At 41.9% G+C, this 26,559-nt stretch overlaps 2 protein-coding genes across 2 annotated transcripts in view; one reads left to right on the top strand and one right to left on the bottom strand.

Moving 5' to 3' along the window:
• The first annotated feature begins 934 nt into the window (after positions 1-934).
• Positions 935-18,133, top strand: LOC124135551 (DNA replication licensing factor mcm2-like). The gene is made up of 17 exons (XM_048388404.1): positions 935-1,029; positions 2,106-2,299; positions 2,913-3,082; positions 3,863-3,948; positions 4,372-4,546; positions 5,196-5,415; positions 6,317-6,524; positions 7,325-7,459; positions 8,748-8,939; positions 9,466-9,810; positions 10,775-10,939; positions 11,453-11,527; positions 11,895-11,975; positions 13,039-13,191; positions 14,796-14,978; positions 16,917-17,072; positions 17,502-18,133. The coding sequence occupies exons 1-17, from the start codon at positions 1,024-1,026 to the stop codon at positions 17,610-17,612; spliced, it is 2,655 nt and encodes an 884-aa protein (XP_048244361.1). The 5' UTR covers positions 935-1,023; the 3' UTR covers positions 17,613-18,133.
• The window catches only part of LOC124135534, a 30,439-nt gene continuing 21,879 nt past the window's right edge, over positions 18,000-26,559 (bottom strand). The window contains exons 7-12 of the mRNA XM_046500926.2: positions 25,333-25,540; positions 24,043-24,280; positions 22,235-22,566; positions 20,983-21,347; positions 20,070-20,352; positions 18,000-19,253 (exon numbers count right to left, since the gene is read on the bottom strand). Coding sequence (XP_046356882.2) covers positions 18,855-19,253; positions 20,070-20,352; positions 20,983-21,347; positions 22,235-22,566; positions 24,043-24,280; positions 25,333-25,540 — 1,825 coding nt within the window. The 3' untranslated portion in view covers positions 18,000-18,854. The remainder of the gene's footprint in view (positions 19,254-20,069; positions 20,353-20,982; positions 21,348-22,234; positions 22,567-24,042; positions 24,281-25,332; positions 25,541-26,559) is intronic.

Below are 26,559 nucleotides of genomic sequence, written 5' to 3'. Positions count from 1 at the left end.
TCAGCAGTTGTGTACTAAGAGTATGTTTTATGTTAAAAAAGTTTTGAATCAAGTTATATTTAAAAAAAATATAACCATATAGAGACGTATTCTTTGAGTGCTGTCTTAGCGCCAGTATAGTTCATTTCTTGGATATACTATCGCTGACTCAAGATATTTTCAATTGAAAATCAAACATACGATCGATAAGAGACTGAGAGGTATTAGGTTTGTTTTGTTCCCCCGTTCAGACTCCCTGTAACATAGTCATTGCATAGATTATATATGTACTGCATGCTCTCATTTTGTGGCTTATCAAGTGAGAAAGAATGGGTGCTACTGATATTGTAACAAAAATAATAAACAACTGATTTTAATCAATTGAATAGATTTTGTTTTAAACGGTGAACTACTTATAATTTGTATTGTTTGACCATATTTATTAAAGCAAAATCGTTCTGGTTGTCATGATGATATGCTGTCCGTGTCAAATAAACTATGATACTGAAGTCTAAAATTAAAAAAAAAGAACGCTCTTTTTTAAGAGAAGTAAAACATTGCATTGATTTGAAAACAGCTATAAATGATTGTCGATAAAAATAATTACCATTAAAATAATTTGTATCGACACGATACATCTAATCCCACCTCAATGATACGAACGGGTTCTTTACCGTTATATCTGTTTACAATCATTTGCAATCAGCTGGTCAATGAAAACTATGAATGACGTAAAGGGAAGGACCACGTGACTTATATGGCGCGAAAGTGCGTATGAATTCATGAAAACGTAAATAAATTCTTTTTCATAATTGATTATTTTCACATATAGTGCGTGTATTTTGCCATTATGTCTAAATATATGTAACTATAAAAGTGAATATTCCAGTGTTTAGGAAGAAAAATACGTATTCTAACGGACTATTTTGTGACCACACGGCCTTGACATCTCACCTTCAATTCCCGCGCTTTACGATCACTTTGTCTACAACAACACGAGTGCTCAACTGTTCTGATAAGAAGTGCTCTCCCCTCAGTAAAATCATGGCAGTAAGTACATTTGTCTTTGTAAATTCATGAAATTGTGCTTAACAAGATGCTTAATTAATAGAACGTCAGTGTCCTGCTAAAATCGCGATTATTTCAGCCTGAAACTTTCCGAGCGGTCCCAAGTTACTGTTTCCTCTTTAGCACTCTTTACTGATGTTATTAACTTATATGTTCTATTTCAAATATTTTCCACCCGAAGTGATTGAAATATAATTTGGCACCAACTAAGAATACTTGAATTTGTAGCTGTATTTCCATAGAACTGTCGATCGATCTAAACGCATTTAATGATACGTAACGCATGTAGATCTATCCCACGAGGTCTTCTTGTGGTCGGTCAGACAGGGTGTAGTGTTTAATAGAACTTGACAACTAGTTGTACAAGTCCCTCACAAAATGACTTGTTGATCTACCAATTTGTACATATTGCTAAATTTGCTGATCGAAAGATAATTGGGAATAAATGAATGGAGATACTCAAGGGAGATTTGTTTTCAAATACAATTTAACTTCAGGGAAAACTCCTTTCAAATCGTTCATAGATGTCGAAGAATTCACGTATGAATATATTATAAACTGTAGATGTAACTAAATGAAGTAATTATTTCACATCACATTGTTATTGCAGGATGATGACAAATATGTTGACATTTTTCTTACTTGTTTCATTATACTGTGAAATAATGTATTCGTGATCATTTTTTGGGTTCGCTTTTGAAAACAACAACATAACTGATGTGCTGTTTTGTGATTAAGTAGCTTTCTTCTGACTGACCGACTGTTCCAAAAACAGTTGTTTCCTTGTCTTTTGAAAATGCTGCCACATTTGAAAATTAACTTGCTGTGTTTGTAATGGTAATGACTGGACCCAAAAAGCTCAGCAATTTTAACAACTACTTGAACTAGAATGAACATTATAATTTTTAATTTCATTATTTTAGTGAGTAATTATCCATAGCGAAAACTGTTTACAATTTACTTTTATTGTATTTCAAAAAAGGGAAGTTCATGTTGAGTAAAAAGTGGGTACCAATACTGTTTCCGTTTGGTGATCAATATATTTTTCATTTCCACAGGAGGAAACATCTTCAGATCCCTTTTCCACTGCAACCAGCCCCTCCCGGCCATCACGAGGTCGACGAAGCAGTCGTGGTGATCCCATCACCTCCAGTCCAGGGCGTGATCTGGCACCGTTCGAGGATGAGTCTGAACTTGGTAATCCCGAGGAGGAGGAAGATGGGGAGGAGTTGTTCGGAGACAACCTTGAGAGGTGAGCAAGTTTACATTCACTTCTTTACCCAGTGACCTGTTGTGGACTTTAAACTTTGTACCTGTGGTTGGAAAATATTATTTAAAAAAATAGTTCATTTTCTTTGAATAATTTAAGATGTTTTTTTGCATTGCATTCAATGCAATAATATAAATATGTGTTAAGGACTCTTTCTCTGTATGTCCCTGTTACCAGGCAGTGAAATAAGTGTTTTGTACTTTAGTATTACCCCCGAAAGTTAAGACCTGTGAAGATCCCGGGTAGAATAGGTCTTCAGCAACCCATACATGAGGTAATAGGCGTCTATGCTTGTCGTAAAAGGCGACTAACGGGATTGGGTGGTCAGGCTCGCTGACTTGGTTGATGCATGTCATCGTATCCCAATTGCGTGGATCGAAGCTTGTGATGTCAATTACTGGATTGTCTGGTCCAGACTCGATTATTTACAGACCGTCGTCATATAGGTGGAATATTTCTGAGTGCGGCGTTACACAACAATAAAACCAAAAGTTAAACATGTTGACAGGACAGATGTTAATGTAGATAATGGTTCAAAAATGCCCACTTTAACTTTTTCAACAGTTCCTTTATTGAGGCTGTGATTTTCTTACAGGGACTACCAGACAATCCCTGCCCTTGACCGGTATGACCAGGACAACATGGACAACGAGGACTACTCGGACATATCTGAGTCTCAGCGCCAAGCTGCCGAGAGGGAGATCCGACAGCGAGAGAGGGAAGAGGGCATCACAGCTGGACGTATGCGGAGAGGTCTTATATATGGTGAGATAAAATAAGTATTCTCCATTTAACTGTTTGTTATTCTTAAGAATTGAATTGTTTTGCAGAGAATTTGCTGACAGAAGATTTAGATCCATGTTCCCATGATACTAATAGAAATTGGTTAACTTCCCCCATCTAGTGGAAGGTCGGTGGTTCTGTCCCCTCTGCGTCATGCCAAGTTATGTTAAAAGATGGTACTTCTTGTTTCCCTGGTCGGCTCGGAGTCGGTACACTGTCTTGCATCGAGGTGGGATAGCACTATGAAATCGTCCTCAGTCCGGACTAGTACAAGCTGCCACATGCACACATCAGTGCATGCACGTCGCTATGTTAGTGCAATAATTTTGCATACATTTAACACCATTTCACCTGACCTCACCTTTGAGAATAATGACGTGTGAACGTTTATTGGTTTAGTTTATTATGTCCAGGCTTCAAATCAACTTGTGTCAGAGACACTGAAGCATAGTCACCTGATCCTTTCCTGTCAACCTTTTTAGTTGATTTTACTTCTTGTGTATTGGCGGCTAAACTGAGAGATGTACAGAATTGTGGTTAATCCTAATAAGGGGCACAATAGCTAAGGAAAGTGGAAACTATCGTTTCAATGTGCTTGAAATTTCACTCAAAGATCTGTATGTACTCTGTAGACAGTGTCAAGACACAGAATGTCACAAACAGGTGTCATGCGTTTGTGAATAAAAAAAAGTATATGATCTTGATGAAGTTGTACACATAACTTGATTCATCAGTTATGAAGAATTTGGTTTTCTTTTACAGAGGATTCTGATGATGATGAAGACCGCCCTGCTCGTAAACGTCGGATGGCTGAAAGGGCAGCAGAGGGTGATGTTGATGAAGAAGAGGTATGTCGTGCGGAGATAATAAAGGCGTAAATGTTTAAGTTGTGTGAAAAGGATCTGTATCTATAGATACGTTCTGATTTATATGTGCTTTATAATAGAAATGTGCGGGTGGTCAGACTCGCTGACTTGGTTAATGAATGTCATTGATCCCAGTTGCATGGATCGATGCTCATGATATAAATTACTGGATTGTCTTGTCCAGGCTCGATTTTTACAGACCGCTGACATATCTGGAATATTGATGAGCATGATGAGTGTGGCGTTTAACAAATATTGCTCATGTCTCAGACAATGGGTTTCCTGATCCAGATAGGATTAGTTACAGCACTCGGATAAAGCTGGAATAGTCTCGGAATACTTCTGTGTTGAACAATGTCTTTTGTCCCTCCCTACCCATCCTTCATGACGTGTTTCTTGTCCCAGATGATTGAGAGTATTGAGAACCTGGAGGACATGAAGGGTCACACAGTCCGCGAGTGGGTCACCATGTTGGCACCCAAGACGGAAATCAAAAACAGGTTTAAGAACTTCCTGCGAACGTATGTCGATCAAAAGGGCCACAACGTCTACAGGGAAAAGATCAGACAGATGGTTGAAGGTATGGAATAAAGGAAAACATTTACGCATAAAGAAACCATGAATGATGATCATATCCACAACAATGCATCTTGATAACAATAAATGTTCGTTATCTCCCAATCCCATTAAAATCAGATCTTAGTTCTCGCTAGTGCTAAACAAAGATCTGAGGACATCCCATTAGGGGCACGTCAGAACGACCTTTCATCGAACCAATCAGCGTCGCTTACCAGATCATGAAAGTGAGAGTCGGAATGTGATTTCTAATCATGCAACCTTTAACACGGGGGATTCCAAACGACAGTTACGGGTTTAACGACTGAATCCATACAATCTAGACCATATATTTGCCATTCCAGAATGTTCTTTTGTTCAGGTTTCAAATTTATTATCGAGAATTTGTCAAAATATGTTTCTAAACGTAGTCGCCAATTTGAAATTAGTGCCTATTTGAAAGCTGCCTTCTGATTGGCTAATGTCGACTTTTTGTCAGTCCTTCCATTGGTCGGTCCAAATTTGCGCAAGGTCGGTCTGATGTGACCCGTAATGGGATGTCCTCAGATCTTTGTTTAGAGATAACGAGAACTAAGATCTGATTTTAATGAGATTGGTTATCTCCCTTAGTGTACCCTCCAATGGTAGAACTAACAATTCTTTTATTCTTGCAGCCAACAAGGAAAGCCTGATTATCGACTACAACATGTTGGCGTCTGTGGAACAGGTGTTGGCCTATTTCCTGCCCGAGGCGCCTGCGGAGATGCTGCAGAACTTTGACGAAGCGGGGAAGGAGGTGGTGTTGAGCATGTACCCCAATTACGAGAGAATAGCCAAGGAAATCCGTGTCCGGATAGCTGAGCTTCCCCTGATTGAAGATCTCCGATCTCTCAGGTAGGTTGATGATCGGGCAGGTATCCCATTCAAAGATATTATCATGAGCTTCGTTTTAGAACTATGGTTTCATGTCTGATGAAGCAGAAATGTTAAAACTTTGTATGTGTCCAGGTTGTAAGAATTAATTAAGCCACAGTTTGGGTCCCAAAACAGAACACTTCTCACCCCCTGTGACACAAATACTGATACTGTTATATTATTTTTTTCATTTATTGAATCAAACAGTCAAGCATTGATTCAGCTGGGTGACTGGTGTAAGGGAGACAACTCTTCATATAGAATGTATATGTACTATTATGAGGAATGAGTGTTTTGGGATGTGGGATTGATGTATAAATGAATTTCCAACAATATACACTTATATTATTGGAATTCTAGTAGACAGCAGGTTGTAATAAAATGTACAGACTTACGGGGTTTACTCTAGGAATTTTCTTACATGGGCACTTATGTTGAAATGCCCCATTGTATTTGAAGGCCCCACCCCAGACTTATCCCTGAAACATGTCATCCTTATAGTTGTTATTAAAGTGCAAGTATGCTCCAAGTGAACAAGGATTCCAAGATATGTGGATGTTGAGATATCAATATTAAGGAGACCCGTGAAGATTCAGGGGTAGAATAGGTCTTCAGCAACCCATGCTTGCTGTAAAAGGTGACTATGCTTGTCGTAAAAGGTGACTAGCGGGATTGGGTCGTCAGACTCGCTGACTTGGTTGATGCATGTCGTCGATCCCAATTGCGTGGATCAATGCTCATGATTTCAATCACTGGATTGTCTGGTCCAGACTCGATTATTTACAGACCGCCGCCATATAGCTGGAATATTGCTGAGAGCGGCGTTAAACAACAGACCAACCAACCAACAAACCAATATTAAGGACGGGATTGTTTGTAGACAACTTCACCTGAATCAGTTGATCCGCACCAGCGGCGTGGTGACCAGCACCACCGGCATCCTCCCTCAGCTGAGTGTCATCAAGTACGACTGTAACAAGTGTAACTTCATCCTCGGCCCTTTCTACCAGACACAGAACCAGGAGGTCAAACCAGGGTCGTGCCCAGAGTGTCAGTCCACGGGACCCTTCGAAATCAACATGGAACAGGTGAGGAGGAATGATCATGTTGACACATTCAAGAGTCAATAAGTAAAATAAATATTAGCCAAACAGAACCTTGGCCACATTTTGGTCATGCATGATGTGACAATTTACATAACTGTTTTTTGAGGGTACAGGTTCCTCCTTTTGTGGATGTGAACATTTTTTTGTAGAACATAAAACTTGGAAACTGCTGCATAGATTCTTTTTAAACCTATACTAAGGTGCAGTGCAAAGTTTATTTCAATATTTGGATTTTCTGAAAAAATACAGCTTTTATGTGTTTTTTTAATAGTTATTTCATGCTTTACTGAGAATCGTTTTACTTTTACATTTGTGTGACCTATAACTTAAAAACTACTTCTTGGATATTTTTCAAATTTAAGGAACACTTTCTATACTGATTGGAGAGGTTCAGTGCAAAGTTTAAATTTGATATGTGTTTTCTGAAAAAATATGATGTTTCCCATGTTGTGAACTTAGAATCTTTTTTACTTCAACATTTGTACAACCTATAACTCTAAAAATACTACATAGACTCTTTTCCAATTTCTATACCAATTGGAGAGGTGTGATGCAAAGTTTGATTTCGATACGTGGATTTTCTGAGAAAATATTGAACGCTGTGGTATAACTGGAATACCGTTCAAAGCGGCATTTAACCCAACTCACTGACACTCCATGGCTGGGAGTGGATTACAGACGCATGATATTGCTTGATTTTTGCTAATGGATGTTAAGCTACATTCGCTCACTTCGTTTAACCTCCTTAGTGATGACCCTTTGTGTAACTATGTCCATCACAGACCCTGTACAAGAACTACCAGAGGATCACACTGCAGGAGAGTCCGGGCAAAGTGCCAGCAGGGCGTCTGCCGCGATCGAAGGATGCCATCTTGCTGGATGACAATGTCGACACATGCAAGCCTGGAGATGAAATTGTAAGTTTCTCTTTGTTCAATAAACCTCTGTGGCATACTGACCTACTGCTACCATAAGGTGATATTATGCAGAATTGGTTTGTCAGTTTTCTTTTTAAGCCTAGTCCAGAGGACTACTGTAAACATATTTACACTAGTTCTCAGTTTGTGGCTAGTCCTATTTGAACTAAACGTTTTCTATGTTTATATTTTCTCTGTTTTGACCCAGTACCAATTTGTAGCAAAATTGGAGCATTGAGAAATAGTGAAGAATTATTGCCCAAGAGCTCCAGATAAGCTGCGTATCTGTGTAAAATATGCATCAGAAATGCAGAAATACACAGTAAAATAAAATCCAAGCGTATCAAATACGCAACGAACATTACAGATACGCTACAAAAAAACAATTTGTGCGTATCATCAAAATATTGTGAAGTAACCCAGCGTATTCGATTAGAAAATCAGCAACTTATTTTGAAATTATAAACGGGCATTTCGTCAATCTTGCCAAACTCCACGATGACAGTTACATCATGATCATTTGCCATCACACTCTCTTGTGGAAGTATCGTGGTATTTTTGAGTCCTATAAAGTTCTCGAACCAACACGACACAGGACTAGATGAAAAGTGTTTTTAAATATTTAACTTAAATACCCACATGTGTAAAAACTAGTGGGTAACAGAAATTTGAATACACAGATACCCAATGATATTAAAATGCATGGGTAAAATACCCACATCACCAAAAGCTTATCTGGAGCTCTGTGCCCTGAAATGCAACAAGTCAGTGAAGACTACCATCATTTGATTTTTTACCTGTCATCGGCACAATTTTGTAGTCTTGGGCTGGCATGAATTTAGAAGGCTGTCAACTAATGGATTATGTACCATGGCTGTTGGTGAGGTGCTCACTCATGCAGGACAACAAACTGTCCTTAGTCAAATTTATACAGGCCTTGAAGCATACGTACGAAATGCAAATGAAAAAATGGTGTTTAAGTGTGACACATATTTGGCCAGTCTGCATGTTTGCATGACCTGGTATTTCGTGGAGGCAGTTCTGAAAAGACCTCGACTTTTGTGACTGAAATTGTGCATGAACCCTGTCTGAATTGATTGTTTCTTCTCTCAGGAAATTACGGGTATATATCGCAAATGGAAAAATGGCGGTTAAGTGTGACACAAATTTGGCCAGTCTGCATGTTTGAATGACCTGGTATTTCGGGGAGGCAGTTCTGAAAAGACCTCAACTTTTGTGACTGAAATTGTGCATGAACCCTGTCTGAATGGATTGTTTCTTCTCTCAGGAACTTACGGGTATATATCACAACAACTATGACGGGTCCCTGAACACATCAAACGGGTTCCCGGTGTTCGCTACTGTCATACAAGCAAACTACATCACAAAGAAGGATGACAAGATGGCTGCAGCCTGCTTGACAGATGAGGACATTAAAGCTATTGTTGCACTGTCCAAGGATGAGCGAATTGGAGAAAGGGTAAGGTCAACCCACACAAGTAGCCAGTTTGATTTGAGGAATTTACATCTGACAATCAGCAGGGGAAGATCTTAGAGATTATTTGATCAAGATATTAAAAACTAAATCAGATCTATTGTATCACATGAGCTGTGTTCAAGCCATTTCAGACCTGTGCTGATAGCAGGTTAGAATAAGTACCCAGCAACCTATAGATCGGGGAGTCATACTTGCTAGCTTGGTTAATTGTTTGTCAACCATCGTATTCGAAGGTTCGCTTGCCACGCAGAAGACCTGGGTTCGATTCCCGACATGGGTACAATGTGTGAAGCCCAATCTTGGTGTACCCTGCTGCGATATTGCTGGAATATTGGTAAAAGTGGCGTAAAACCTCACTCACTCGTATCCGAAGGTACAGATGGTTGTTCATATAATAGATGACTGTCCTTTCTGGTACAAACTTTGTTATTTTCTGGGCGCCATCATATATCAGTGTGGCATTAAACTCGATATCAATTGTAAGTCGTGTACATGTGTCAAATTTCAGATTTTTGCCAGTATGGCGCCTTCCATCTATGGCCATGAGGAAATCAAGAGGGCCATCGCTTTGGCAATATTTGGTGGACAGCCTAAGAACCCAGGTGGCAAGCACAAGGTGCGAGGAGACATCAACGTGTTGGCTTGTGGAGACCCCGGCACGGCCAAGTCCCAGTTCCTCAAGTACGTGGAGAAAATGGCAGCTCGAGTAGTGTTTGCTACTGGTCAGGGTGCTTCTGCTGTGGGTTTGACTGCATACGTCCAGAGGAATCCTGTGTCCAAGGAGTGGACGCTAGAGGCAGGTGCTCTTGTGTTGGCTGACAAAGGAATCTGTCTGATTGATGAGTTCGATAAGGTGAGTTCTGTGAAACCTTGCTGTGATACTAGTCATATACAGTCAAATCCTGTTGTGTCGAACTCGTGGGGACGTGGGAAAATTTTGAGTTATCCGGGGTTCGAGACATCAGGGGAATTTGATGCTTAATTTGGACACTTGGGTGTCTCAAATGAGTTTGAGACAATTGGGAATTTTGACAATCCAAGTTTGACACAAGGTTCCACTGCACAGACATTGAAACTGTTAGTTTGGACCCCATATCCTGAAACTTGGCATTGTGTTTAGAGGGACATTACTACATCTTTTGACTTGTTAATCTGCATGATTTCTGTTGTATCTGTCCTAGAAAGACTGATCACATTTTGTGGATCCGACTGATTTAGCAGTTCAAATAGTTGAATTACATCAGTGTTTCTAGACTGCCGCTGTAGTCTAGTGATAGAGCGGTAGCTTGGAGAGTGGAAGGTCAGGCTTTCGATAATCGGCAGCGTCATATCAAGAGATGGTACTCGTTGCGCAAGGCAGTAAGGGGCTAAAACAAGGATTGGTCAGCTAAGAGTCAGTATGCTGTGTCTGAGTGGGGTATTCATGTTAAACTGCGGCAGGGGATCTCAGTGGTCCATCACGATAAAATGGGACTAGATTAAATTAGTCTGAACTTATACAAGCAACCACGCACGCAACCATTTCACTATGTAAATGCAGTCATCTTGGGCATGACATTAACCCTGTTTCACCTTTTCTACTTGTTCATTCTAGGCATAAGGTGTCATACCTCATATTTATTTGAGAGCTCGCATCATGGAACTACCAGTTATCTAGTTTTAAGTGATAAATCTAAAACATCTAGATCCATGTATCACCTTATGTAATGAAAGCTGTGTGGAGTGGTTAAAGGGGAGATAACTCCGTCTGGTTTATCTCCCTTTACCTGCACTGAGATCTGCTTGTGTGAAGTGACCCCATGGACTGGATGTTTCAGATGAATGATGCTGATCGTACCAGTATTCACGAAGCTATGGAGCAGCAGAGTATATCAATATCCAAGGCAGGCATTGTGACGTCGCTTCAGGCACGGTGCACCATCATCGCAGCTGCTAACCCCATCGGAGGAAGATACGACCCCTCGCTCACATTCTCAGAAAATGTGAGTTGGGAATTCTTTTTCGAAATTCTTTTACTATGAGAAAGGGCAAAAGTAGAACTTTGGTTTTATTTATGTTTTATCACCAGTGACAATATTTAAATAGGAAACAAGCCAACTAGCTTTGTACTTTCACACTACAAAATTTCCATTGGTTCAGATTTTCAAAATAAGATTATTTTAATTTGCCTCGAAGGAAAACTGGAAGTTAAGGAACGTCATGTTGAGCTCAAATACATATTTTTATATATAGGCAAACGTTATTATGATCATAACATGTTTTATATAAATAAAGATTGCAGAGTTTGATTTTAAATATGATTTAATTGAGGACCAGCTTCAGACCATTTAACATCGGTACACATTAAATCTTCATAGACAATAACACTATGGATTTATTGATTGCTATAATTGCAATTTATTAAATAGGAACATGGCTCTGAAAGCCTTTAGTAACTGTCAAGATGCTTTTGTTTCTTGGTAAAAATTATGATGATGTTGCCTTGATTTTGACAGGTTGATTTAACGGAGCCCATATTGTCCAGATTTGATATCCTGTGCGTTGTACGAGACACGGTGGATCCAGTGCAGGTAGGACAAGTTGCCTGGAAACCATGTAAACCAGGATTGTTGATTATCACATACAGTTCATCTGTACCAGATGGGTGTATTTTAACAACTTTTTAGAAATGAAAAAGCTTATTGGATAATGTATTTGACATTGATAGTAGGGCTGTAATCATGGTAATTAAACACTTTGCAGACATAACTACATGTGATCTTTAACATGTGTTCTTTAACAATGGGAACGAGTTGAAACCTGATCATTAAACATGTAAAGGATGTAAGTAATTTTGTGTGCTTAACTGTCAGAAATATATTAGTGTATAAACTTTCATTTTACAAGATTTTGTTTTTGGCCTTTTATGTTGCCTGACATGCAATATCTTTCTTTCAGGATGAACGTCTTGCAAAGTTTGTGACGAGCAGTCATATGAAGCACCACCCTAACTCTACAGAACAGACCGAGGACTTGCTGGTAAGGTGATACCTGAGTTTTAATAGTTTTGAGTTGATATGCCACAGGCAAGGATCGTATTTCATGACCTTTAATTAGAGTTAAAAGGAGTTTTCTTGCTACGATATGATACATGAAACATATTTTCCTTTTATCGATACAAGATGATACACTTCTTAAAATAAATTACTAGTTACTTGTTTTATGACCCCCGTTTTTGTCAGTCGAATATCGCAAAATGTGTTTTAAGCGTTTCAAGTTCACAACTCAAAATAGCCACTAGGAATATGTGTCTACAGCTAGCTTTTCCTTTTGAACCTGATAGTAAAGAAGTTTCCATGTGATTTGACTTAGATATGCGTATCGCGATATGTATCGTATCATGACTTTGCTGTATCTTTTCACCCTTGCCATTGTTATCGACCATTGGTTGATCTGGTGTGGGATGATGGTTTAGTTCTATGGCATAGCGAATTTCCATACCCTGATTGGGATTCCGTTTAAGAATAGGTGCCCAGCAACCTGTGCTGGTCGCAAGAGGTGACCAAATGGACCGGGCTGTCAGACTCGGAATGATTGCATGTCATCGTACCCTGAAGGCACTGGGTTGTCTCCTCTTGTCCATTATTTATCGACTGTCGTCATGTCTTGAATGTTGCCAATTCCGACGTATATAACAAACCCATTCCCACTAATGGACTACTGGTTCCTGATTGATAATGGACAGGGCTTGTGTTGTCTTAGTTTGTTAATGTCAACATTTGTGACGTTATTGCCAACTTATTTATTTATTAAAATCGACATAATATGTTATGGGTGTTTTTGGAGGTGTTAACATAACAACCGAAGTGCACACCTGTTTTATATCTATACCACCATAAACGGCCCAAAAAATATTCTTAATTGACTGGTTTGGTTTGACATAGAAAAATCCAATATGGCCAGAGTGTATGGAGGATTTGTTGGGGAATTGGAATATCATTTGTTTTTTTGTTTGAAGCAATCTTTATAACATTCATGGCCATAAGCCACAAAGAGCTGTTGGTCTGTCAAAGCTGATCTAAGAATGACTTGGTGTTTGCAGGAGAACTTAAACAACACTGGCATTGAGCCAATTCCCCAGGAGTTGTTGAAGAAGTACGTGATCTACGCCAAGGAGAAGGTGCACCCCAAACTACACAACATGGACCAGGACAAAGTGGCCAGGATGTACGCAGACCTCCGGCGAGAATCTATGGTAGGTAACGGTGCTAGGACACTTATGTATGATGGGGATGTACGCAGACCTCCGGCGAGAATCTATGGTAGGTAACGGTGCTAGGACACTTATGTATGATGGGGATGTACGCAGACCTCCGGCGAGAATCTATGGTAGGTAACGGTGCTAGAACACTTGTGTATGATGGGGATGTACGCAGACCTCCGGCGAGAATCTATGGTAGGTAACGGTGCTAGGACACTTATGTATGATGGGGATGTACGCAGACCTCCGGCGAGAATCTATGGTAGGTAACGGTGCTAGAACACTTGTGTATGATGGGGATGTACGCAGAACTCCGGCGAGAATCTATGGTAGGTAACGGTGCTAGAACACTTATGTATGATGGGGATGTATGCAGACCTCCGGGGAGAATCTATGGTAGGTAACGGTGCTAGAACACTTGTGTATGATGGGGATGTACGCAGAACTCCGGCGAGAATCTATGGTAGGTAACGGTGCTAGAACACTTGTGTATGATGGGGATGTACGCAGAACTCTGGCGAGAATCTATGGTAGGTAACGGTGCTAGAACACTTATGTATGATGGGGATGTTCGCAGACCTCCGGGGAGAATCTATGGTAGGTAACGGTGCTAGAACACTTGTGTATGATGGGGATGTATGCAGACCTCCGGCGAGAATCTATGGTAGGTAACAGTGCTAGAACACTTGTGTATGATGGGGATGTTCGCAGACCTCCGGCGGCTAGCGAGCTAGAGCTAATTACGATCCCTGAGAACAGGTACTAAGTATCCTGTTTGTTGTAAGATGGGACTACGTGGATTGGATAGTCACTCTGTAATAATGCTGATTGCGTGCGTGTCAGTGTATCCTAACAATATGATCATTGCACATGCTACCTGGTCTAGGACCCTTGAAGATCCGGGTGAGAACAGGTCTTCAGCAACCCATAATGGTCAGGGCATTATCATTTGCAGAAGCCCTTGGTCTTTTCAACTGCCCTCCTTCATCGGGCTGTTAATGGAAGACCTCAGGCTCCTGCAAATGATAATGCCCTGAAAAATAGGGGTACCCTTATACCACCAGGAGAAAGCCATCTCCAACAGTGGGATCCAGGCATGCTAGCAGTGTTGGCAGAATTATGTGTACCAGGAGGGGTGTATGTTGAAAAGTAGACAACCATCTCAATCAACAAAGAGGGGGCACGAGTGGCCCAGTCGTCTAAGGCGCCGTGATTTGCTGTGCAGAGTTGCGTCCCTTGGGCACGCCAGAAACCTATGATTGTGGGTTCGAATCCCGGTTCGCCCCGATTATGTTTCTAGGTTTGTCAGCACCATACCCATGCTCGTGGGTTTCAACGAAGTGGTAAACGTCTGAGACCTGCATCACTTCGGGCTTTCCTCCTACATTAAGCTGACACGCTGTGATATAACTGGAATACTGTTAAAAGCGGCGTTAAACCCAACTCACTCACTCACACACTCAATCAATCAACAAAGACCATCTTAGTTATGTGCAGAATGTTTCAGCCACCCCATGTACTTTGCATAATGCTGACTACAGTGTTAAACAAAGGTGAAAATCGTGTAAAACGACTCGCTCACTCCATCTTTGTTACAGGCAACGGGCAGCATCCCGATCACAGTGCGACACATTGAGTCGATGATCCGAATGGCCGAGGCCCACGCCAGGATGCACCTGCGTGACTACGTCAACGAGGACGATGTCAACATGGCCATCCGCATCATGCTGGAGAGTTTCATCAGCACACAGAAGTTCAGCGTCATGAGGAGCATGAGAAAGGTGGGGCATTTACACTGCAACTTTACCCCACAAGGGCTTGGCACCGGTGAAGATCGGGTTAGGATGGTCTTCAGCAACCCATGCTTGTCTTCACAGACGACTAAGTTATCAGATGGTTAGCAAGCATTGGTTGATGCATGTCGTCATATCCCAGTGGCATCGGACCCGTGAAGATTCCAGGGTAGAATAGGTCTTCAGCAACCCATGCTTGCCGTAAAAGGCGACTAACGGGATTGGGTGGTCAGGCTCGCTTACTTGGTTTGATGCATGTCATCGATCCCAATTGCGTTGATCGATGTGCATGACGTCAATCACTGGATTGTCTGGTCCAGACTGGATTATTCACAGACCGCTGTCATATAGCTTGAATATTGCTGAGTGCCGTGTTAAACAACAAACCAACCAACCAACCCAGTGGCATTGATTGATGTCCATGCCAATCACTGGATTTTCTGGTCCAGACTCGATTATTTAAGACTGTTGTAATATAGCTGGAAAATTGCTGAGTACGGTGTTAAACAACAAACCAAGGCTTTGGGTATGCTTTCAGTGTAGCACAGATGGCAAAAGTGCAGAATTTGCCTTGAAAGTGTGTGCTGAATGTTAGTGGAAGAAGTTTGTTGAGTATTAATGGAAGATGTTTGTGTGTCCGAATGTTCTCTTCAAAATGACCTTTGGGCTAAGACTATAATATTATGAAAGTTAAGATTGTTTGGACAGTAGGGTATTGTTTTCTACAGAAACCAAATGAAGAAATGTTCTGAAATATTCCTTGTTCACGGGTTTCACAAGGATGACCTTCTTGAGATGTCTGATAGGAAGGAGCATAATAAACCCACATCTTTGTTGCTGGGGTTGTCAGTGTTCACAAGTTTTACACCTGCCGATATGACGTGTATCAAGGGATTTTATTGTATGAGTGTAACAATGTATATCTAACTATTGATGTTTTGCAATTGTATGCCCTTCGATATAGTACTCTATCAATTTGAAATGCCATTTGTATCAGCGATAGTATGCATAACAATTGATAGTTTCAATACTTGCTATTAGTTAGGAATATTACAAATTATGCAAATTTCAAACCTGCCTGTATTTTGGGTAGCCAAGATTAGAATTACGGATTACAGAGTAGAGTTACTTCCTATAAGAATTACCTCCCTTTGGATGGAGTATTGACAGGGAGGAAAGTTGCCTACTTTACGATTGTCAACAGTGCTCTTTTCATTTCTATCTAACATTGATTAATATAATTCTCAAGCCAGAAATTTGGTTTACTAATATTAATATACTATTGCAATAGTGTGAGCTACTATTGCATGGCAATCGCATAATGAAAATAGCCCCAATCGTCAACCCTACACCATGTCATTTTGTAAAGTTATATTTTTTAACTTATTCAAAAGCCCGACCTGATTGCTGGTTAGATTGGCATTACCTTTCCACAATCACAAAACAGAATGCTAAATCTGATTGCATAATCCGATAATACTCCAACTTTCATAGCTGGTTATTTGAGGTGTCTTGTAGCACAAGCAGGTAGATAACAACCTCATGTCAGCTGGGCTGCATGGAATATTTCTCAGTCAGTGCAAAACATAAGGTGATGTACATGTTTTGTGACACCCCATGAAATAGGTCTTCAGCAACCAATGTTTGGCGTAAAGTGGCAACTATGCTTGGCGTAAAAGGCGACTAACAGGATCGGGTGGTCAGACTCGCTGACTTTGTTAATGCATGTCTTCGATCCCAATTGCATGGATCGATGCTCATGATATCAATCACCGGATTGTCTTGTCCAGACTCGATTATATACAGACCTCCGTCATATAGCTGGAATATTGCTGAGTGCTGCTTTTAACAACAAACCAACCAACCAACTATTGTTCACCCGCAAGCATTGTTTGTTTATTATATGTAGTTCCCTCTCTGCTGCAGACGTTCGGCCGCTACCTCTCCTTTAGGAAGGATAACAACGAGCTGCTTCTTTTCATCTTGAAGCAGTTGGCCCAGGACCAGATGGCGTTCCAGCGCAACCGATACGGCATGGAACAGGACTCCATTGAGATATCTGAGAAAGATCTTGCAGATAAGGTGAGTCGTGGGGCATTTTTCAAGTGTCCCTCAATCGCTGGTCACTTCACATAAATACTGAAAAAATAAACATGCCACCGGAATTGGAGAATTGGATAGTATGCTAAATAAATATTAAGTTTGATTAATATTTATCAAGTCAAGTATATTTTCCCACATTCAGTAATAGCATTTCCGATTGACCTCATGTCATGATTTTCATGGAGAAAGAGTGCTGTTTTAATTTTCTGATAACTGTTTTAATTTTCCATGCCTTCAGTTTCAAATTGAACATCTAATACTAATTATTCTCCTCTCCGCCCCCCCCCCCCCCCAACAAAAATCTGAAAAATGTTTATTTCCTGAGTTACTGCTTAAAACTGGATTGGAACCATCTTGATAATGATTTGGGTGATTTTGGATAAATTAACAAATTAATTCTTATTTCAGGCACGACAGATCAACATTCACAACTTGACGTCCTTCTACGACAGTGACATCTTCAAGGTCAACCATTTTGCACACGACACAAAGCGCAAGGTCATCCTTCAAAGTTTTTGAAGCAGTGATTCCATACCTGACCATGCAAGCAAAACTCGAAGAAATGTGACATTTGTCGTGCGTTAGGAGGGGACAGCTTCACTTGAATAATGTGGAGTGTCTTTTCAGCAAGCAAAGATAAATCTAATGTGCGTGCTTAATAACCTGTGGGGGAACAGGGTAAGAGGAGGTCCACAGCAACCTTTGCAAGATGCAAGTCAATCAACCGGATGGTCAGACTCAGTGACCTGGTTGACTGTCTTCATACCATCTACCGTCACTGGATTGTCCAGACTGTTTCACAGGCACCTGTCATACAGCTGGAATATTGTGGAGTATGCGTTAGTCTACACACAAACATGCTTGAGAGACAAATTGTGACTACTGAAAAGATGACCCAGCTGAACATTTCTTCAAATGTTTATTCTGTATAAATGTAAGTTTTTCAAAGCTGTAGTGTACCTATTGTACATTATGTAAATGTATGTGAACTGGAGGATGAATTGTCTTGTTTGAATGTACATAAATTGAACAGCAAAACAGTCCGTTTTTGGTCTTTTGTGGGAAGGACCTCATCTCTATTTTAGCACAATGAAAGGAGCTGTGATGCTATCCACTTTATCAATTCTATTGTGGAAGGGGTGCTGTAGCCTTGTGCTCGAAGCATTCAGTGTGAAGCCAATTTCTAATGTCAAACCCCACCATACGTTAATATTGCTGGAATATTGCTGAAAGCGTCGTAAAACCTTACTCGCTCTATTTTGATAAATACCCTTTACCCATACACATCCTCGTAGACTTGAAATGAAAATTGCAGACGAGTGTGTCTTACGCATATCAGGAGACGCCCAAAGGTGTATTAAACTCTTGGCCTTGGTTGTGTTTGAGACAACACTGGTAATATTCCCTTTTGTTTCGATCTCATAATTTGGGTAACATCTGTGTCAATGGCGAAACCAGAATCAAAACATAGGTATGGTGCCCAGGGTATTAATCATAAGAGAACAAGATTTTAGTTACATCAATGATTGAAATGCTATCTAGAATAATTGCACTAAAGCCAATTACAATTTGTAATGTGAAATAGAACCTCTTGAGTTCTGAACAATTTTTGTCCAGCCACGATCAGGGATAGCTTGAACAAGTCTTCAACTCGAGATGCTCAATGACATCCTGCGTCAGTTGGTCAGTTTTCATACTTAATACCTTAAGTGGAATCAAAACACGGCTGTGCGCTCTTTGACATTACTCATAACATTCTCTTTATTTGTAATGCTCTATAAATTTCTGGAAGAACTGACAGGCTTGGCTGCTGGTCAGTCGAAGCTGTGGATCAAAGTTCCAACACTTAACAATCAGTGTGTGCCACTGCTCTGGGGGCTTGCAGTTCATAGACATTGACGGACGGAGTCCCTTCTCAATCGCTCGCTCGAACGTGGTGAACAGCTGCCCCTTGATGTGGTCTGCAGCATCCTGGCCGTACCACATCTCCCACACAATGATCCCCATACTGTACATGTCCGCCTTGACGTCATAGCGACCCTTCTGTAGCAGCACTTCCGGTGCCATGTACACAGGACTTCCCGCGATTGTTCCAGAGATGTCGTGCACACGTTTGGCAAGGCCCACGTCCGTTAATTTTACGACATCGTCCGCATCAAGCTGCAAAGAAAGCAATTTTCTATTAAAGGTGTGGTCCTCAGCTTCTAAAGATCTAATGGGATTCAAATCAACAACCTTTTTTTCTGGCTACCTAAGGGACGCAACTCCTCACAGCCAATGGTGGCACCCTATATACAATAGAAACCGTCATATCCCTAAGGATATATTTTGGGGAATTAGGGTCTTATCGAAAGTACCCAGATGAATACCTTGAAATAAGTCAAATTACTAGTTTCTAATATGCAGTTGCAGAGGTAATACTCTAAGGATCTCAAAATGTATTTGGAACTTGGGGAAACGTTCTGTGCATTTCGGCCAGCTTAAAGGTATGCGCTTTGACTTCTTTTTTACTTTGTCCCATTGTTACCCCCCAGACCTTTCTTTGCGGTATGGTGTTTAAAAGGGTGACGTGACCAGCCCCTGATGCATTATGTTCGGAAATTACGTTGCAACCCAGTTTGTACGTGCAGGTGATATGCCTGGAATATTGGCGTTTGTGGAGTTGGTCACCGAAAACCATCTCTTGTATCGTAGACCGTGATTGAACAAGTTATGGACTCAAATATATCCCCACACACACTTGGAACATCCTTTCGGTTCTCCCACGGCGCATGTCCGAAGAAAGCCTGAAGTGACAGACCTTATTACACTTTTTCTAAACTTGGTGAAATGAACGAACACTGAATCGTGCTGACAAACCAAAGGTTATGATCAGGGCAAATCTCCCTGATTCTAATCCACGATCATGGACCACTTAACGCTTGACGGATACAACTCTGCACAGCTGCGCCATCTAAAGGAGAGAGGGAACCGTACCAGTATATTGTCCGGCTTCATGTCTCGATGAACGAGGCCCTTGCTGTGGAGATACTCTAGTCCACAGCATATCTGTTCCGCAAACACAGCCACCGTCTTCATTGCTTCAATCTGGGACTCGGTGTCGGCCTCGCATTTCGAGGGGCTTCGGACTTGTTTCCCCACAAACTTGGCCATCAGCGTCTTGGGGCAGTATTCGAGTACCATGACCCACTTCATGTCCCTCCCACTAACCTGTCTGGACGCGCCATAGTACTTCACTACGTTGCGGTGTTTCAAATCCCTGAGAAAAGATGGTACATGAAAATAATGACACAGTAAAGATTTTTGCAGGTGCTTTTAAAGGGTGTTCATTGTTGATTCAATTAGTCGCCTCCTACGATAAACAATAGAATGATTGCTGGGGGTGGGGGGTCTGCTTAATGTGGGATGGAAGCCCGGATTGATGCAGGTCTCAGTTTATTTTGGTGAAATCCACGAGCACGGGTATGGTGCTGACAAACCCAGAAACACAATCGGTATTCGAACCCACGATCATAGGTTTCTGGCGCGCCTAAGGGAAGCAACAATGTACCGCGAATTGCTGCGCCTGAGACGACTGGGCCTCCCTTGGCCCACACACTGTAACCTGTGCTCGGCTGTTACCGCAAGCATAGGTTACTGTGGGCGTGTTCCGCATTCCTTCCACGAAGCACTTTGAGCAACGTGTCACATCCGTATCGCCCTAGAGCTTTTAAATGACATCACGAGCACCGATCTACGCAAGTGGGATACGATGATATGAATGAACCAAGTTAGCCAGTCTGATCACCCGATCCCGTTAGTCGCCTCTTACGACAAGCATGGTTTGCTGAAGACCAATTCTAACCCGGATCTTCACGGGGGCATTAACTTTGTAGTCATTTACATTCACCTTAGCGTATTGTCTTCGAGGAGGACGTCGGTGACGTTTGTGACGTCCAGAGGTTCTTTGCAGACCTTGAGGGCAACTGCAATGTCGCCGTCGGCTGTGGCGAGGCGAGAGTAGTACACGTTGGCAAAACTTCCTCGACCAATGGGGTTCTCCGTTGCATTCTTGTTCAGTTCTTGGAAGCTGAAATCGAACTTCATGAGTTTCCTTGAGAAGAACATGTCCAGATATCCTTGTAGGTCCTCGGAGTCTGTGATGAACTTGGGATACATGTTCATCAGATTCGCTTGACCATGGTCAACTTCTTTGGTCAGTGACTTCATCAGCTGACGGTCTGCCCGTAGAAACTCTGGAAGCATCTTCCCAATCTAGGAAACGAACAACCATTGTTTAATAATAAATGGACAAAATACGAAAGTAGTTTATGGTATTCTCGTTATACACAAAAGAGGCTGACATTAAATAGCAATTGATAAATCTTTACGATCTAGGAAATTTACAGTGTTTTTTTAGGACGATTGTGAGAGTGAATCTGTTTTACGCCGCTTCGACCAGTTACACCACGGCGTGTCAGCTTGATTTGTGAGGAATGCCTAAAGAAAGGTCCTCAACCTTTACCACTTTGGTTGCTCATAGTATCAATCACTAGTTGGGCAGGGCCAGATAATTACATACAGTCCGCTGTAATATAGTTAAAAGATTGCAGAATGCTTCGTGAAACCACGCTCAGTGTCCTCAAGTTGCAAATGAATCCATGGCATTTGATTGACTAACCAAGTTTACAATAATATTAAAAATTAGAATATGCACACAAGAAGACTACTGTTTCCTGATTGGCTGAAACTTGGGTGGGCGGGGCTTGGGTTACATTATTGCGCCGAACGATGTGACTGAATTTCTGTTGTTGTCAACAGTTTTGTGTGTTAATGATGAAATATTCTGTCTGTGAAGGTATTGTTGACTTATGTAATTATAACAATTGACTTCAATTCTACGTTTTTCTGTTTAAGGAGGTATAAACGTTACAAAACCCCGATGTACACGCATATGCATATCGAATATAGGTTTTTGAAACCTCGGATAGCCATACTGATGTTCCTGCAGCGTTTAACGACATTCCCATTTCTGGCGTCCCCCGCCGTGATATTGATGGAATAGTGTTAAAAGCGGCGTAAAACTATACTCACTCGCTCACTTTAATGATATTCACATCTCACCGACACCTTTCACATTCCTCATTGTTGATCCAACTTACTCTGTCAATATTCTTGGCAAACCGGTCAAAGAACTTTTCCACCGCTGCCAAGACGTTCCTCTCCGACAGTCCATCCAGGAACATCTTCGAGGCATCCTGCATCACCTGTGAAGCGTTGCTAGAGTTATAGGTCTTGAACAACGCTCGGACTTTACTAGCTCTGGTATCTAGAGAGAAAGCAGCCCCCACTGCACTGCCTATACTCATGAAACCCTCTGTTTTCTCCCCGGACTTCTTATCTGCCTTCTTCCATACTTTCGTGACTGGGGCACGAGTTCGGAGGGAGTTGTGGAGATCCACCATTGATCTCACGTCCTCACCAAGGAACACACCTGAAAATATTACATGTATATTAGCATTCATCACCACTCGCCCCTTTCCGTCCCCATATCGATGAATGTTATGTGCAAAAATACAACAAACCAATCAGAATGCGTGTATGTTTTCAAATTCTTCAAATAATTTTTGATTTTACCTATGTCTCAAAATATACCCAAGACTCATCACCACTCGCCCCTTTCCGTCCCAATATCGATGAATGTTATGTGCGAAAATACAACAAACCAATCAGAATGCGTGTATGTTTTCAAATTCTTCAAATAATTTTTGATTTTACGTATGTCTCAAAATATACCCAAGACACAGTTAAATGTGCTCAATCATACTGTATAATTCCGCATGTCCGGATGTGCTTTAAATTGCATCTGAAATATATATATTATATGGGGAAATATGTGTGAACCATTACGCAACGAGTTGACAAATGTTTTAGCTATGCCCGTTTGCGCTAAGACGGAACCCGGTCGCAAAAATGGCCACGAGAGGGGCACGAGTCGCTATTCGGCTTGTCCCGGAATAACACGGGTTACTCACGAATGGTATATTAGCTATGGGTGGACACCTGAACAAATTCAACGTATTTCAAGCTCTGATAGAAATAATGAAATTGTACGCCTTTTTACTGTCGAACACCCTTCTCGACAGTATACATATACACAGTTTGTATATGGTTTGTTGTAACGGCGGCCTGGAAATATTCGAGTCTGGACCAAACAATTCAGTGATTGGCATTATGAGCAATTATCCTCGGTGACGGGGTACGATGTCACACAATCAACCAAGTCACAGAGACTGGCCACCCGATCCACTATGTCGCCTCGTATGACAAACTTATGTAAGACCAATTAATTCTCACTTATATACCAAGATAACATAAACAATGTTTGCTAATTTCGGTTTTATAGTGCCAGTCCACTGTGATACCATGCCGCAGTTTAACATGGATGCCCCACTCAGACGTAGTATAATGACTCCGAGCTGACCGGTCCTTGTTTTATCCTCTTTATGCCGAGTGGCAGGCCGGGTAACAACAAGTACCATCTTGTAGCGTCTTTTGGTATAACGCGACCGGGGATCAAAACCCGACCTTCCGTTCTCCGAGACGCTCTATCCACTAGACCGCGGACAACGATGCTTTGAATAATATTTATTTTAAATATTGGTGGGGGGCAGGTCATTTACGGTCCCCGCCGTGATATTGCTGGAATATTTCTGCGGCGTAAAACCATACGCACTCACTCTTATTCCGAAGAAAAACATATTTCCGGTACCATTTAAAGAGTCATAGAACGAATTTCCTTTTGTCAAAAAGTCACACCCTAAAAATGCTCGTAATTAATACAGTCAATCTTGCATGAAACAGCAGACTGGTACATGTGATGAGAGGTGATTCTGAAGTGAATACCACCACAGTACACCACAAATGGACTGTTGATTGTCTGGAATTGCTGGTGCATTCCAAAACCTACCCTCTATCTGTTTGGCCTGGTCCTCAAACAGTTCAACGTCCTGCTTAAACTTCTTAATGGTACTGGTCCTGACATTTCCCACGACGTTCTTGCTCCGGTCCCACGTGTCCACGATGTCCTGGACTCTGCTGGAAATCCGGGCTGAGGCCTCTGCAACCACCTTCTTCCAGTTTTCAGGTCGCGGGCAGAGGTCGGAGTTCCACACCACCAGGTCACGTCTGTTGTTCGTGTTCAACGACTGGAATAACAAGGCGAATCCTGCCGTCACTGTAACATTAACCCTGTTCTCTATTTATGAAGAGGGTAACATATTCCATGCTCATTAAGATGGTATATTTAACCCCTTTTTACCAAGATAATAAGGATGACATCATTAACCCTGGGTTTTTTTAGATTAAATTATATAGATGGTAACATTTACCTCGTTTATTGTAAGGATGGTAACATAAAACCCATCCAAAAGGATGGTAACATTAACCCCATCTATAAGGATCGTAACATTAACTCTGCTTATAAGGGTGGTAACACTAACTCCGTCTATAAGGATTGTAACATTAACCCCGCCTATAAGGATGGTAACATTAATCTGGTTTATAAGGATGGTAACATTAAACCTGTTTATAAGGATGGCAACATTAACCCCGTCTATAAGGATGGTAACATTAATCTCGTCTATAAGGGTGGTAACATTAATCTCGTATATAAGGATGGTAACGGTTACCCCGTCTAAAAGTATGGTAACATAAACCCTGTTTATAAGGATGGTAACATTAACCTCGTCTATATAAACCCATCTATAAGGATGGTAACATTAACCTCGTCTGTAAGGATGGTGACATTAACCCCATCTATAAGGATGGTAACATTAACCCCATCTATAAGGATGGTAACATTAACCCCGTCTATAATGATGGTAACATTTACCCCGTCTATAAGGATGGTAACATTAACCCCGTCTATAAGGATGGGAACATTTACCCCATCTATAAGGATGGTAACATTAACCCCGTCTATAAGGATGGTAACATTAACCCCGTCTATAAGGATGGTAACATTAACCCCGTCTATAAGGATGGTAACATTAACCCCGTCTATAAGGATGATAACATAACCCCATCTATGAGGATGGTAACATTAACCCTGTCTTTAAGGATGGTAACATAACCCCATCTATGAGGATGGTAACATTAACCCCGTCTATAAGGATTGCAACATTAACCCCGTCTATAAGGATGGTAACATTACATGTTAGCCATAGTTACACAAACAGCCAGAGGAATGTTCCTTCACCTTGATGATGCTGTCTGTGATGTCTTCCGCGGCGTTCCTTACATCCCTCCTCATGTCCTTGATCCTGCTCTCTGCCCGGGTCTCCAGCTGCTCTATCTGAGAGCACACCGACCTGTACAAGCTTTCCTGTTCCTCCACAGTGCGGGCGTCCAGCTGCTTCGACACCTTCAGGGAGTACAGCGTCCGCTTCAGAATGGTAGACAACCATCTGGAGAAACACAAAGGACAGTGTTAACCCTGATAAAGAGGGACATCTAGGGGGACAGGGGACAGTGTTGACCCTGATACAGAGGGTACATCTGGGCATGCAGGAATGTGTTGACCCACCCTGATACAGAGGTACATCTGGGGGTACAGGGGACAGTGTTGACTCACCCTGATACAGAGGTACATCTGGGGGTACACGGGACAGTGTTGACCCACCCTGATACAGAGGCACACTTAGGGATACAGGGGATAGTGTTGACCCATCCTGATACAGAGGTACATCTGGGGGTACACGGGATAGTGTTCACCCACCCTGATACAGAGGGACATCTGGGGGTACAGGGGACAGTGTTGGCTCACCCTGATACAGAGGGACATCTTGGGGTACAGGGGACAGTGTTGACTCACCCTGATACAGAGGTACATCTGGGGGTACAGGGGATAGTGTTGACCCACCCTGATACAGAGGTACATCTGGGGGTACAGGGGATAGTGTTGACTCACCCTGATACAGAGGTACATCTGGGGGTACAGGGGATAGTGTTGACTCACCCTGATACAGAGGTACATCTGGGGGTACAGGGGACAGTGTTGACCCACCCTGATACAGAGGCACACCTTGGGGTACAGGGGATAGTGTTGACCCACCCTGATACAGAGGTACATCTGGGGGTACAGGGGGCAGTGTTGACTCACCCTGATACAGAGGGACATCTGGGGGTACAGGGGACAGTGTTGACTCACCCTGATACAGAGGTACATCTGGGGGTACAGGGGACAGTGTTGGCCCACCCTGATACAGAGGTACATCTGGGGGTACAGGGGATAGTGTTGACCCATCCTGATACAGAGGCACACCTTGGGGTACAGGGGATAGTGTTGACCCACCCTGATACAGAGGTACATCTGGGGGTACAGGGGATAGCGTTGGCTCACCCTGATACAGAGGCACACCTTGGGGTACAGGGGACAGTGTTGACCAACCCTGATACAGAGGTACATCTGGGGGTACAGGGGATA

Source organism: Haliotis rufescens, unplaced genomic scaffold, assembly GCF_023055435.1.
Source record: "Haliotis rufescens isolate VD_foot unplaced genomic scaffold, xgHalRufe1.0.p SCAF_70, whole genome shotgun sequence".
In the NCBI taxonomy this organism is placed as follows: domain Eukaryota; kingdom Metazoa; phylum Mollusca; class Gastropoda; order Lepetellida; family Haliotidae; genus Haliotis; species Haliotis rufescens.
This window is presented reverse-complemented; position numbering and strand designations above follow the sequence as displayed.